The sequence below is a fragment of the Boleophthalmus pectinirostris genome, unplaced genomic scaffold (genome assembly GCF_026225935.1).
Source record: "Boleophthalmus pectinirostris isolate CB_2022bp ecotype Guang Dong unplaced genomic scaffold, ASM2622593v1 HiC_scaffold_7, whole genome shotgun sequence".
Classification (NCBI taxonomy): domain Eukaryota; kingdom Metazoa; phylum Chordata; class Actinopteri; order Gobiiformes; family Gobiidae; genus Boleophthalmus; species Boleophthalmus pectinirostris.
Genome location: NW_026571473.1, coordinates 4458944 through 4473575, shown reverse-complemented (window position 1 = coordinate 4473575; position 14632 = coordinate 4458944). Strand labels below are relative to the sequence as shown.

The following is a 14632-nucleotide window of genomic DNA, read 5'->3' as shown; positions in this document are numbered from 1 at the left end:
AACTCTCAGTTTTTTTCCTACTTTGTATTTGATACTGGTCCCTACACTAAAGAGCACCAAAAGGACAATTCTGTACCATTTTTGTATATCCACGTAGCACTCCTGTCGCCAAAGTTTTGTTTAATTGTATGTCATTTATTTTATTATATGTGAATATTTGTAAAGTTTTGTCATCACATGTACAGCCACATCATTTTTGAAACTAATGCAGAAGTCTCCAACCATTTTCCTCTGGCGAGCTACAATCATCAACCAAAAATGGCAGAGAGCTATTCATTATAGCGGTCGCAAGAAAATGAAAACGTAGAAGAGCTATGGCAAGCTTTGGACAGGGCACAGTTAGATGCACATTACATAAACTGAATTTCAGAAATCCTTTGGCGAGCTACTCGGAAAGGGGTGGAGAGCTACTGGAAGATCCCGAGCTACAGGTTGGAGACCCCTGATGTAATAAACAGGGGTTGGTTGATATAATTTTTTCTTTTTTCCACTCCTTTTTGAGAAATGTGCTTTTCTGTTGTTTACAATGTATATGTAGTATGTGTATGATTATTGTTTCTCTCTTGGCACAAACTCAAAATAAAAACAAATCAAATCAAATCAAAGATGCAATATGTAACCGGTGTGTTTCTATGGAGATGTCATTGCTCTGTCTGGAATGTTCCACAATATAACATTAAACACTTCTGCTTTACATTTATTCAATTACAGGTGGTTTTATAGCTCAAATATGAAAAACAGACATTCTGACTGTGACCATTGTCACCTCTCCACAGATCTGACCTCTAACTTGGCCTGGTTTGGTCTCCGTGATGATAGGAAGATGTAATGCCATACTGTGAAACATTCCAGACAAAGCAACCACAGCATCCACAGCATCCATCCATAAAGAAAAACATTTGACAGGCCCTCCACCAGAAAAGTTACACAATGCACCTTTAACAGTTATAGATTATATTTATTATGATGTGTGAGCTACTGTGTCCAAATAACTTCTCTTGTGGATCAATAAAGTTTGTCTAAATCTAAGTCTAAGGACATGATGCAGCTAACACAACCAAAATGAATACTGTAATAGATGAAGTTTCTCTCTTGTTTTTACCGTGCATCAAGTTGCTCTCGATGAAGTCCTCATTCTCCTTCAGACCCTTCTGTGGATATGTGATGTAGGTCTTGATGTTCTCGTCCAGGTACCAGCTCAAGTTCTCGTCCATCACCATGAAGAGCAGAGAATACACGTAGTCCCCAGTGCGGTCTCCATGGACATCCAGAGTTCCTACAGAGATGGGACAAAACAAATACATTAAGATTTATCCTTTCCCTTGTTAAAGCTGCACTATGTAACCTGCTTGTTTCTATGGAGATGTCATTGCTCTGCCTGGAATGTTCCACAGTATGACATTAAACAGCTCTACTTTACATTTATTAAATCACAGGGGGTCTTAAACCCCAAAAATCATTAGAAAACCACACATTCTGACTGTGAGCGGGGTCGCCTCTCCACAGATCTGACCTGTAACTTGATCTGGTTTGGTCTCCATGAAGACAGAAAGATTTAATGCCATATACAACAAAAACTGGAGGGTTAAAATTTCAGGGTGAAATATTTCAGAGTTGTTTTTAACACAAAAAAAAAGTGTTATTTTAACTATCTGAAAAATTAAATGGGGGTTGGAGTTGTGGTTATTTGCCACAGTTGATATGGCTGAAGTTAACTTCCCTTAGGTTATATTTACACTGAAACGTATCACCATATCACCATATCTGCATCCCCACATGTCGTTTCTGTGTCCACAGGTCTTCCCTATCCATACAGCTTTGAGCATATTTGTTTACATTTACAGAAACAAAACTTTAAACCACATGGCTCATTTGCATAAATTGAGAGCTCAAGAAAACAGCTTGCTCCTTGTGCGCTGATGCGGTTCAGCTTCTGTCAGACTAAAGGACACAACTCAGTGGAATATGAGTGTTCTTTCTGTGACAGAGAGGTGTTCTGCTGATGGTGAGTCTGTTCTGTGAAAGTAGTTTAGCTCCACTGTTTCCCGTTTGTCTCTGGTTTGTTAAGCTGTTTTCCGCAACAGCGTCACATGACTGATGTCACGAACCCGAGCTCCTACATCAGTGTATCAGTGTTTTCAGGTGTCCACACAGTGCAGGATCAGATCTGTACTCAGATAAATTCGTGGGAGCTGGTGGCACCAGATCGTTCCATCAGATTAGTGTGGACAAACACTGCATCCACAACAAAAATGACTCGAATACGTACTAGTGTGGATGGGGCCGTAGTGTTAATTTGGCTCCTCCCACCCACCACTTCAAACTCCTGTGAGAGAAGACCAGTTTGAACCAGTTTTGTACATAATTTCATTTTAGATTAACTCTGTGTGTTGTTTAGCTAAATCAGGATAACTCTACAAAGTGTTATCTGTTTACTTTCAAAACATGAATATAACTCTTGATTTCAGGGTTAAACAGGAACTTTGGGCCAGTCTTACTAAGTTAACATTTCCTAAAATGTTAAATTAACTCTAGAACAGATTGGACTCATACAAACCCTGAGAAAATGTTAAAATTGATTCTGTGAGAGTCAATTTTAACACTGCACTTTTTGCTGTGAAACATTCTAGACACAGCAACAACATCTCCACGGAGAAAAGCAATAGGCATATCCACGGATCTGACTTGTAACTTGGCCTAGTGACTTTACCAGCTTGTCTCCATGGTGATAGGAACACTTAATGCCGTACCAGCATACATAAAATTGTAGGCAATGCAAAAACATCTTTCTTTAAAAAAAAAACAAGCAGGTGACAGACCCTCATCGGAAAAGTTCCCTAGTGCGTCTTTATCTCTGAGTCCAGACCTCTCTTGCAGATGATGAGGGGTCCGACGAGCCCCGAGGCGATGTCTCTGGGGGCGTGTGTGTGGGAGTGGTAGAAGCGCGTCAGGCAGTTGGAGTCGTCGTTGGTGGGGCTGTGAGCCTCAGGCAGAGTCCACTCGTACACCACTGTACCACCAGGGGGCACTGCATCGTCTCTCCTCAGCTGTCCTTCTGTCCCATCAGGGTAGAATGCTCCTGGACAAAGAAGAGGACCAGTCAAAGTTTAGAAGTACAGTAGAGATTAGGTAAATTAGATTTGCTTTTAAAACCATATCACTCTATGCAGTGTTGAGGAGTAACAGATTACATGTACTGTACCACAGTTATGTAATCAGAGTACAAATTATGAGTAACTGTATTCAGTTACAGTTACTGTTTCAATGAGTGGTAACTGGATTACAGTTACTTTGTTGAAATGAATAGGATTACATGGTATTTTCCTGTTTTCACATTTTGGACTATATCCCTTTTTTTTTTTTTTTTTTTTAACCAAATCTAAATCAGGACTAATTCAGGACTGACCCAGGACTAAAACCAGGTCTAAACTAGATCTAAACCAGATCTAAACCAGGACTAAAACCAGGTCTAAACTAGATCTAAACCAGATCTAAACCAGGACTAAAACCAGGTCTAAACTAGATCTAAATCAGGTCTAAACTAGGACTAAAACCAGGTGTAACTAGATCTAAACCAGGGCTAAAATCAGGCCTAAACTAGATCTAAACCAGGTCTAAACTAGATCTAAACCAGGACTAAAGCAGGACTAAAACAGGACTAAAACAGGATTTAACAGGACTAAACCATGCCGTGCAGACTGTGTCTCCTCCTCTTCTATCAATAATATTTTTAATACAGTAAAGTAAAGTCTGGGCTTTTTTATTGTCTTTTAGCAGATAAAACATCTTATGTGAAGATATCTTAGTCTTTGCGTCTCTACAGAAAATCAAGTAATCCAAAGTGTTCAGATTACGTTACTCACTTTAAGTAATTTTATGGATTACGTTATAAACTACATTTTGGGGTATGTAATCTGTAATCTGTAGGGGAATACATTTTAAAAGTAAACTTCCCAACACTGACTCTATGTATTTTCAATGTGTTCACTTATTAGATTAGACATTTTTTTTATTACTATTTTCTATATTTTATTTTGACTTGGACACATACATGCATATAATTATTTCTTATTTGACACCTGTCTCTTGCCATTTATTTAGAATGTATTATTACCATTTATATGTTTTACTCTTTATTATCTTATATTGTGAGCTACTTGTGGATCAATAAAGCTTGTCTAAGTTTAACCCTTGTAAGGTCTTCGGGTCTGTGGGACCCGTTTTCAGTTTTTAACTTCAGAAAAATTCTACAAAGAATTATTTTTTCAGCCTGAGATTATTGGGCCTTGGCTCATTTTGAGTGAGGAACATGAATCAGAAAAAAAAGTGTATTGACCCCCCCTTGATTCCACCCCCTTCACACTTATATTACATACAGGGTCTTCGGGTCCACTGGACCCGGAGCTACTGAAAGTATGAAAATCATAGCTCCTCCTTTCCCCGTTCTCCTCTTTGGGCCTGTGTGTGTGTGTTTTGTATGTGGTGTGTGTGTGTGTTGTATGTGGTGTGTGTGTGTGTGTGTGTGTGTGTTGTGTGTTGTGTGTGTGTGTGTGTTGTGTATGTGGTGTGTGTTGTGTATGTGGTGTGTGTGTGTGTGTATGTGTGTGTGTGTGTGTGTGTGTGTGTGTGTGTGTGTGTGTATGTTTGTGTATGTGTGTGTGTGTGTTTTGTATGTGTGTGTGTGTGTGTGTTGTATGTGTGTGTGTGTGTGTGTTGTGTATGTGTGTGTTGTGGTGTGTGTGTGTGTTTTGTATGTGTGTGTGTGTGTGTGTATGTGTGTGTGTGTGTGTGTGTGTGTGTATGTGTGTGTGTGTGTGTGTGTGTGTGTTTTGTATGTGTTGTGTGTGTGTGTGTGTGTGTGTGTTTTGTATGTGTGTGTGTGTGTGTGTGTGTGTTTTGTATGTGTGTGTGTGTGTTTTGTATATGTGTGTGTGTGTGTGTTTTGTATGTGTGTGTGTGTGTGTGTGTGTGTGTATGTGTGTGTATGTGTGTGTGTTTGTATGTGTGTGTGTGTGTGTGTGTTGTGTATGTGTGTGTGTGTGTGTGTGTGTTTTGTATGTGTGTGTGTGTGTGTGTGTGTGTTGTGTATGTGTGTGTGTGTGTGTGTGTGTGTGTGTGTGTGTGTGTGTGTGTGTGTTTTGTGTGTGTGTGTGTGTTGTGTATGTGGTGTGTGTGTGTTTTGTATGTGTTGTGTGTTGTGTATGTGGTGTGTGTGTGTTTTGTATGTGTGTGTGTGTGTGTGTGTGTGTGTGTGTGTTTGTGTGTGTTGTGTGTTGTGTATGTGGTGTGTGTGTGTTTTGTATGTGTGTGTGTGTGTGTGTGTGTGTGTGTGTGTGTGTGTTGTGTGTGTGTGTGTGTGTATGTGTGTGTGTGTGTGTTGTGTATGTGTGTGTGTGTGTGTGTTTGTGTATGTGTGTGTGTTGTGTGTGTGTGTGTGTGTGTGTGTTTGTGTGTGTGTGTGTGTGTGTGTATGTGTGTGTGTGTGTGTTTTGTATGTGTGTGTGTGTTGTGTATGTGTGTGTGTGTGTGTGTGTGTGTGTAGTGTATGTGTGTGTGTGTGTGTATGTGGTGTGTGTGTGTTTTGTATGTGTGTGTGTGTTGTGTGTTGTGTGTTTTGTATGTGTGTTGTGTGTGTGTGTGTGTGTGTGTTGTGTGTGTGTGTGTGTGTTGTGTGTGTGTGTGTGTGTGTGTGTGTGTGTGTGTGTTGTGTGCATCCAACACTATCTGCACCCACATCTCACCCTCTGTCTGAATGAATAAATGAATGAATCTCGGGGTCCCCATAAACATCTGTCAGTGAGAATCTCAATCACAACTGATCATGATGGTGAAGAAGTTCTCAGTTCAGACTGTGATGGAACTGATTCTAGAAGAGACAGAGGGTTTTTATGGTGCAGCTGAAGAAGATGTCTCTGAGAATGAAGATCAAATTTGTGAAAATTCACGGTCAGAGAGTGAGTTTGAAGAGGAAGGGGACAGGAGGGTGAAGATCAGCCAACAGAGTCAGGAGCCGGAGCAACCATGAGCAGCCAGCAAAACACAAGCAGACCTCAGCCATAGGACCAGTCTGCCAGCAGCTGGTCCAAGGACCAACTTATGAGAGGTGAGCTGGTGAGCAGCCAGACATAGGAGGGGACAATGTATGATTGAGAAAAGATGGAAAAATTCAATGATGTTCCACTTCAAGACACTCGGCTTCACACGGCTGCCAACATGATACTGAAGGCGCCAGGGCCTACACGCTCGGCAGTCACACATGTAGATGACATCACGTCTTCTTTTGATATTTTCATGCCACACCAGATCAATAACATGATCGTGGACTGCACCAATATAGAAGGAAGGAGTGAGGAAGGGAGGAAGGTTTTTGATGAAACTAATTTAGATGCCTACTTTGAGATTTTTATCCTTGCCAGTGTTTTCCGTGTTTTTCTGTGTTTTCGTGCACTTTTTACACTTGGTGTTTCACCATCAAGTTGTTAATACTACTTCCAAATGAGATGAATTAAGCATCTGCTGAGAATTTTTACAAAAAAAGGTTTAAATATGATGACGTAAAAGCCCCAAAGTGCAATGGGTCCACCAGACCCAGCAGGACTCCCTGTGTAACAAAAAACGAAGACCTTACAAGGGTTAAGTCTAAGTCTGTGGTGTCCAAACTAATTCTTTCCATTTATATATAAGATTGGCATTCATACATAGAACAGACAACACACATGTGAAATAAAATGTACTGTCTCATAAGTACAAATGTGATCGGAGATGGGGGGTTGGTGAAAACAGACGTTTTGAAATCAGGACAGTACTGGATTACTATATGAGTACCCTCAGTACAGGCGAGTTATTGTCAGTGTTGGGAAGGTCACTTTTAAAATGTATTCCCCTACAGATTACAGATTACATACACCAAAATGTAGTTTGTAATGCAATCCATTAAATTACTTAAAGTGAGTAACGTAATCTGAATACTTTGGATTACTTGATATTGTCATGTTTTTTAAAACTACATAAATGTACAAACCAGATCCTGAAAATTAATGTTTGTTCAGTCTTTATTTGACCAGATTAAAAATATTATTGATAGAGAAATGATTTTTATATGAGATCACAGCTGACTTCAATTATGTTCATCCTACTGTTAAGTGTCATATTGTATTAGTTTAGTCCTGCTTTAGTCCTGGTTTTAGTCCTGGTTTTAGTCCTGGTTTTAGTCCTGGTTTTAGTCCTGGTTTAGACCTGGTTTAGACCTGGTTTTAGTCCTGGTTTAGTCCTGGTTTAGGCCTGGTTTAGACCTGGTTTAGACCTGGTATAGACCTGGTTTAGACCTGGTTTAGGCCTGGTTTAGACCTGGTTTAGACCTGGTTTAGACCTGGTTTAGGCCTGGTTTAGTTTAGACCTGGTTTAGACCTGGTTTAGACCTGGTAAACCTGATAAATGTATGAGTAATAATGGACTCAGACTTTAACAGCCACATCAGATCAATAACATCTGCAGCTTTTTACCATCTAAAAACCAGCCAAACTCAAAGGTATAACTGTCTAAAGCAGACTTGTTTAGACTTGTCCATGTGTTTGTCTCCAGTAGGTTGATTGTAAAGGTCTGCTCACTGTGACACGCTGCAGTCCATCCAGAACGCTGCAGCTCGGGTCCTGACTCAGAGCAGGAAGTCCGAGCACATAAATCCTGGTCTCAGGTCTCTGCCCTGCCTCCTTTGGCTTAGAGAATTTAAAGCGGCTCTGCTTGTACAAATTTCTCTATGGCCGAGCACCAAAGTCCATCTGTGACATGTTAGAGCCATATGAACCATCTGCATTCTGAGGAGCTCAGTGACCGGCCTCTTGCTGGTGCCCAGAGTCAGGAGTCAGTGTTTCAGATTCATGCAGCTAAAACCTGGAACAGTCTGAACATGTGAGACAGACTCTGCTCTGACTCTGTTTAAATCCAGACTCTAAACGGATGTTTGGCTCTTCACTCTTCTCTCTCATTTAATATCTCTCTCTCTCTTTGTAATTTTTTGTAAATTTATGTTTTGATTTGTTTGTTTTGTGATTTTAATATATTTCTTATTCTGTAAAGCACTTTGAATTACTTTGTGTATAAATTGTGCTATACAAATAAACTTGCCTTGCCTATTCCTCAAAATAACAGGCTACAGAGATCATCAAGAGTAGAGTAGCAAAAAATTTGAGTAAAAGTAACATGACCTCAAAATAATAGTATTCAAGTTGAAGTACAAGTGGTCCAAGAAATGACTCAAGAGTAAAAACATTTGGGAAAACTTAAAGAGCAACTGTTGGGAAGTAACATCAGATTTATCATTGGAACATATGATGTACAATAAATGATGTCCTTTGAAGTTTAAATAATGTATAAAATCTGATGTTTTCAAAGGACAGACACAAAAATGAGAAAAACTAAATCATATTTTAAGGAGCGCTGCAAGAAACACAGATGTTCAAATCATTTCATATTGTCCGCACAAAGCTGTTGTCACATAGTTTACTAATACTTGTATATTGTAAGATCTTCCCTTAACTTGAATTATTGTTACATTCTGTAAATGTAATCCAATTCGGGGTTTACAGGATAATGGACATCACAGTGCTGTTGTGCTGCGTGCATGGCCGAGGTTGGTGTGGGCCCATGACACAACCAAAAAAAAAATTTAAGATGATTTTTTTTCACTTTAATCTTGAATCACTTGCTTATTCTCATGGAGATGTTATTGCTTGTGTTTTCCAGAATGGCATTAATTTTATCGCCATGGAGCAGGTGACACTACCAGGCCAACTTACAGGTCAGAGAGACAAGCCTGTGTACAGTTACAATACAGAATGGATGGCACATTTGGAAATGTGGCTAAATGTGTTCGACAGCAAGACTAGAAAACTGTCGCTGTCAAAATGATTAAGAACCAGGGTTCTCATATCAGAAGTGCCAAGATCAAGTATACTGCCCTCAGCATGCTCAAGAAACTGGACGTGGACCAATGTAACATCGTCAGCTGGAACCACATTTTTATTGGCAGAGGCTACATCTGTTCACGCTGGAGGCTCAAGACCCCTGAGAAGTATCAGAAAGATACTGGGCACATTCCACAGGATAAGAGGGGAATAAAACTTCAAACTTTGGACCAGCTGTTTCATACCCAGCCTTTTCGGTTCCAGCATGGTCCAAATACACTGGCAGAACACTCAGACAGGTGTTTGTGGATTTGCTGAAAGGCATGCTTCAGCTAGATCCCAAAGTCCGGAAAACACCCAGGACCATTTTGCTGCATAAATTCTTCAGCCTGAGCCACCTAGAGGCCTTTAAGAGCAGTCAGTATGTTCTTCATACAGAGCGCGTACTAAACTCTAAGACGTCAGCTACACCACAGCTTTCCAGTGATGCCAGGCCTCATTGTTCTGAAAAAGAGCCAAAGAGTTCAAAAGATGATTCTTCTGGACCCAGTAAAATCAAAATGGAACCTGCCCCCAGTTTTGCTCCACATCAGTCTTCAAATTTGACAAAGAATCAGGCCTATTCAAGACTGGCTGGAGAGAAAAGGATGGGGCAGAACTCTCAAACACACAGCTCCAAATCTGAAGTAGGTGGGAAAAGGCTTACACCAAACTCTCCTGGACATTGTGCAATGAAAAGGGAACATACTCCCACCCATGTTCCTGGTCCAACCCCAAATTTGACAAAGGATCAGGCCAAATCAGCACTGGTTGGTGAGAAGAGGGTGAGACAGAGCTCTCCAACACGCACCTCCAGTCCTGAAGTGACAATGAAGAGGCAACATAAATGCAACTATGTTACCCACCATTCTTCAGATCTGGCAGTGAAAGGAGCAGTTCAGAACTGGTGAATGAGCAAGTGGTGAGGAGGAACTCATCTGCAACATGCTCATTTGGGGTTCTGAGAGAAGATCAGCAGAGGGAAAGAGCTAGTATAGTGAAAAGAGATCAGAGTCCACATCGCTCTTTTAATCTGACACTGAAGGAGGCTGATATCAGACTAATCAACCAGAAGTGGGTGAGTCAGAACCCAGCTGGAATGGGCACCTCCAGAAGTTCAGAAATAAATCAGAAGAGGGCAAGAGTTGATTCACCTGGACGAAGCTCCCAGAGAAGCCCACAGAACGGCTTCAATGGGAGACAAGAGCAGCATCACACCACGTCCAGAGAAGACCACAGTCAGAAGAGAGAAGAAAGAGCAAACTGTTGGCAGCCCAGACTACCACAGCCCACAAAATGCAAGGCTCAAGATGACTTGGACTCAGAGCGTGAATCACACAAGAAGCTCGGCCATTAAGCCTGTCTGCAGTCCCTCCATTTTATTTATTTTCTTTTTAAAAGAAAGAGAACTGAATGGGCTGTGGAACAACTTATTCAGTTCTAATCAGCCAAACAGGCAAGACAGACTCTATGTTAGTGATCGGAACAAATTGACTTCCTCCTCTGAGCCATGATTGTTCTGCAAGCCATTCTCTCTTCCTGACAGCTGCCCAAGCCACTATCTGCTCTTCACCCTGTTTCCATAGCGAAGGTGCCAACTGACTTATACTGGTGTGGTCCAGGGCATTGAACCAGCAGCCTCGTGCAAAATACATGAGGTTCCTCTGGTGTAACTGAGTTTTTGACAAGAATGACTTAAATAATATGTAATTTTGCAATCACTTTGCAATTTGCATCTGTGATTCATAGAACTGTAGTTACATACTTTATGTATTCTGGTGGTTCTTTGATCCAGCAGCTTCATCCATAATAAAGCTATACTGCATTTGATTTCTTTGTTCTTGCTTGTTTAATGTATACAATCATATCTGTCTCTATATATTTAAAAATTCCAATATGAAATATCAGATGTCCTCGTGTGGGTGACTTTCATTAGCCCAAGACCAGTAGCGTGTGGTGACTTTTATAGGTAGGCAAATAGACCTGAGCTGGACATTCAGATTTAGCAGGTAACAATTTAATAACAGTGTTTTTATACATACTACATTGCAAATATATTTATTTCTTTATTTTATTGACATATTAAATGCATATATACTGAGCCAGTCAACGGTACACAGAGTCAAGTTAGAGAGACCAAGAACTACATACTCTTATACCCACAGTGCAACGAAGAACCACAACATCACACACGAGTACTGTTACTTCAATACAATATTATTCAAGTAGGAAAAATAGTATTCTGAAAAGTACAAATTCTACCCACCTCTGGCTACACAGTACACACAAAATATTTTAACACTTTCCAAGCTACAAAAAGGTAACTGCTGCAAAATGAAGCCTGCACCTTGAAATAAAACTACTACAAACCAGTTAACCATTTTCCAATCTAATATTATATCAACTTTAATAACTTTTAAGTGTAATGTGAAAGCCAGTTCCAGCGTCTCACCCTCGTTGCCTTTGGTGTAGTTGAGTCCGTGCGGGTGGATGCTGTACGGTCTGGACGCGGCGTTACGGAGCTGCACCATGATGGTGTCCCCCTCCTCTGCCATGATCATGGGCCCCAGGAAGCCCTGCCACTCAGGTTTGGCGATCTCTGTCCGGTAGAGGGCGTCCGTGTACTGTTTATACACAGCCTTTTTGTACATGGAGCCGATGGTCTGAGGCCCGCGCTTCAGGAACACAGAGGCTTCCCTGAAAATAAACATGCAAAAGACATTGTAGGCCAGGCGTGTCAAACTCAAATTCACAGAGGGCCTGGGACTAAGTCTTGGGCCAAACTAAATATTTATTCAAAAATTTCAACATCTGCATGTTTTCTCTTCTTTCAAGATATGTAATGATAAACCTTTTCAAAGAAAATGTGACTATACTGACTCACATGTTAGTTATGAATGGGCCGAGTGCAGAACAATTCTCCTTAATTATGCACTGGATTCACATTTTTATTATTACCAACCACCACAAACCGGGAGTGTCCCAGTTTTTGATTTTGAAAATCTGGTCACCCTAATCTTATGATGTCAAGTGAACAGCTCCTTTGCCTTTAGTTCAATTGAGATCGGCAATTCCAGTTCTGAAATGATCCAAATGATTCTAGTGAAGGTGTATGGAGTTTAAAAACACAGTGGAGCACTTCCTGTATTGCCACATGACATTATAAGGTGGAACAGAGTGTTTTCTGTTTGAGAGAAGAATTCAGTCTAAATGAGCAGGTTTGTGTGTTAAACATGTGTGAATGAAACAAACACAACTCCAGGTCTGTTTGTGATGAGGAAACGACATTAGAACAGAAAACAGTGTCATATTGGGCCTTTAAAGTGTGTGCAGTGCCACTCTGTGCTCATTCACTGGGGTCAGGCCTAAATAGGCTATTGTTTTAATATGAAAGGCACTTATTGCCTTCTGATTTGTTTCTTTATCAAAGTTTAGTGGGGTAAGCCTAAGCAGAAATAAAAAGTAAAACAAGATGTAAAAAGTAAAACAAGATGTACAACTTGTATTTTGAAATGTTGACTTAAATATCAAACCGTATCAAGCCATCTGCACAGAGATAGATATGTTATATGCCATAGTGTGGAATATGAAAGTCAAAGGAGCAACATTTCCATAGAAACAAGCAGAAGGAGAACACCTCCAGGCCAGGGAAGAGTCAGGTTTGTGGAGATGCAAGCCCACTCACATAAGAACGCATGTATTTCCATTATTTCAGTGCAACAAACACAACCAAAATAATAATTATTAAAAACATGCAATTGATTTATGACCCTTACTAATAATGTAAAAATGGGAAATATACAAACCTGAGACACACAACTGTGTTCTTTATTACATAAGCTGGGACTTTACCCATTTTTACATTATTAAGCAAGAGCCACAGTCGGAGATTTGAACTTATGGACCAAAAGTCCATGGTCCCGTGCGCCTACTGAAATAGTTCACTTTTAAATCTGATGACCTTTTGTCTGTGGATGTTTGTTTTACTTGAACAGTGGTTCATTTGTTTATCGTTGCTTTGGTGATGCTCAGAGTATTCATATAACAGTGATTGTCTCTGGAACTTGTGCTGTTAGTAAAACAAATATAATGCACAGCAGATAGTATTAGAATTCTCACTAATCATGGTATCATCTTATTTAATCCACTTTAAGTCCATGTTGACTGTTGTGAGTTACTTTTGCTGTCCCCAAAGGGACACTTGTTTTCACAGCTGAACAAAGGAACGTCAGTTTGATGAGTGAAACTAAACTTTTGGCCTTGGCCTGCTGCGCCAGAGAAGAAACATCACCTCTTCAGTCCAACGAAAACCTCATCAGTATTATGTAACTGAATATTAATGTTGTTATATTACGCAAAGTGGACTCTTGTGAGATTTAAGTCATGTTATAATGTTGTTATCTCCTCAAAAATAGAGCTAGAGTTGTGTTTTGTTTCATTCACACATTTGAGTAACACTTTATTACTCTGACTACAGCTCCAAACTCAAAATGTTCTGTTCCACCTTGTGATGTCATGAAGCGGAGGTTTTCAAGTTGCTACCTTTAAAGCTAGCAGGTTAAAAACACAGTGCGGGTCTGTTTGTGATCATGAAACATTATCTCTCTGATAGGCCGCTCTGATGGGAGGGAAATAGTTCAAGTCAGGCCATCACCCTCAGGTCAAAGCCCGACTTATCAGTGTTCTGCTTGGGGGTCTGTGTCTGCCACCTGCTTGTCTCCATGGAGATATTAGGCCTATTGTTTTGAACTATCTACCTTACATTTATTCAATCACAGGTGTATTTATTCACCAAAAATACAGAGAAAAACATGACCTATAACTGACCTATTGTCTGATCTGGTGTCTGCTTATGTCCATGAAGATAGAGAAGTTTAATGCCATTCTGCTGAACATTCACTCCAACATCTCCATGGAGACAAACAGGTAGCAAACCCTCTAAGAAATTGCTGAGAGATATAGGCCAATGCCACTTTACCAAGAGGTCACAGGTTGAATTGAGATCATTTTGAGGTGATGATCTTTTCTTATTGCATGACTTCACTTTACTACAATATTTTATTTACTTTAAGCTGTGTTATGATGATGTTACCTCCTTAAAAACAGACCTGGAGTTGTGTTTTGTTTCGTAAGGGGTAGGGTTAGGGACAGCGTAATATGGGCCTTTAATATCATTTAAAATACAACTAGAAAAACCATAGAAAAACAACATTTTACTCACTCATCTTCTGCTATTGTCTTGTTTTGGATCATGTTCATTCCACTGGGAGCATAATTCCACATCATTTCTTCAATTCGGATAAAATAAGTCCTGGTGATGGCCGCCACATGAAGGGACAGACAGGAGAGAAGCAGCAGAGACCATAAACTGAAAGAAGCCATTTTCAACACCAAATAAATACAAATATATGTTTAAAAACTTCTGTTGCGAGGACAGCTGTGCAGAGGTCTGTCCACTGCAGCCCAAGTCCACATTGGTTTTATATGGATCCGCTCGCAGACAGGGGACGATAAGGACAAAAGGGGCACTGACTGGACGGCTGAGCAAATGGGCCAATCAGACACAAGAATCAGAGCCACAGTTACATAAGGACTCAACATTTTACACCCAGGTCTGAATTAAAAATCTATTTAACTTTTCCGGAACAAAGATATAAATCAAAATCTGTTTACAGAAAAGCACGGAAAAG

General features: G+C 40.2%; 1 protein-coding gene across 1 annotated transcript in view; it reads right to left on the bottom strand.

Annotated features, from left to right (window-relative positions):
• The window catches only part of cp (ceruloplasmin), a 40573-nt gene extending 26143 nt beyond the window's left edge, over nt 1-14430 (bottom strand). The window contains exons 1-4 of the mRNA XM_055164979.1: nt 14164-14430; nt 11395-11639; nt 2867-3079; nt 1103-1276 (exon numbers count right to left, since the gene is read on the bottom strand). Coding sequence (XP_055020954.1) covers nt 1103-1276; nt 2867-3079; nt 11395-11639; nt 14164-14324 — 793 coding nt within the window. The 5' untranslated portion in view covers nt 14325-14430. The remainder of the gene's footprint in view (nt 1-1102; nt 1277-2866; nt 3080-11394; nt 11640-14163) is intronic.
• Nucleotides 14431-14632: the final 202 nt, after the last annotated feature.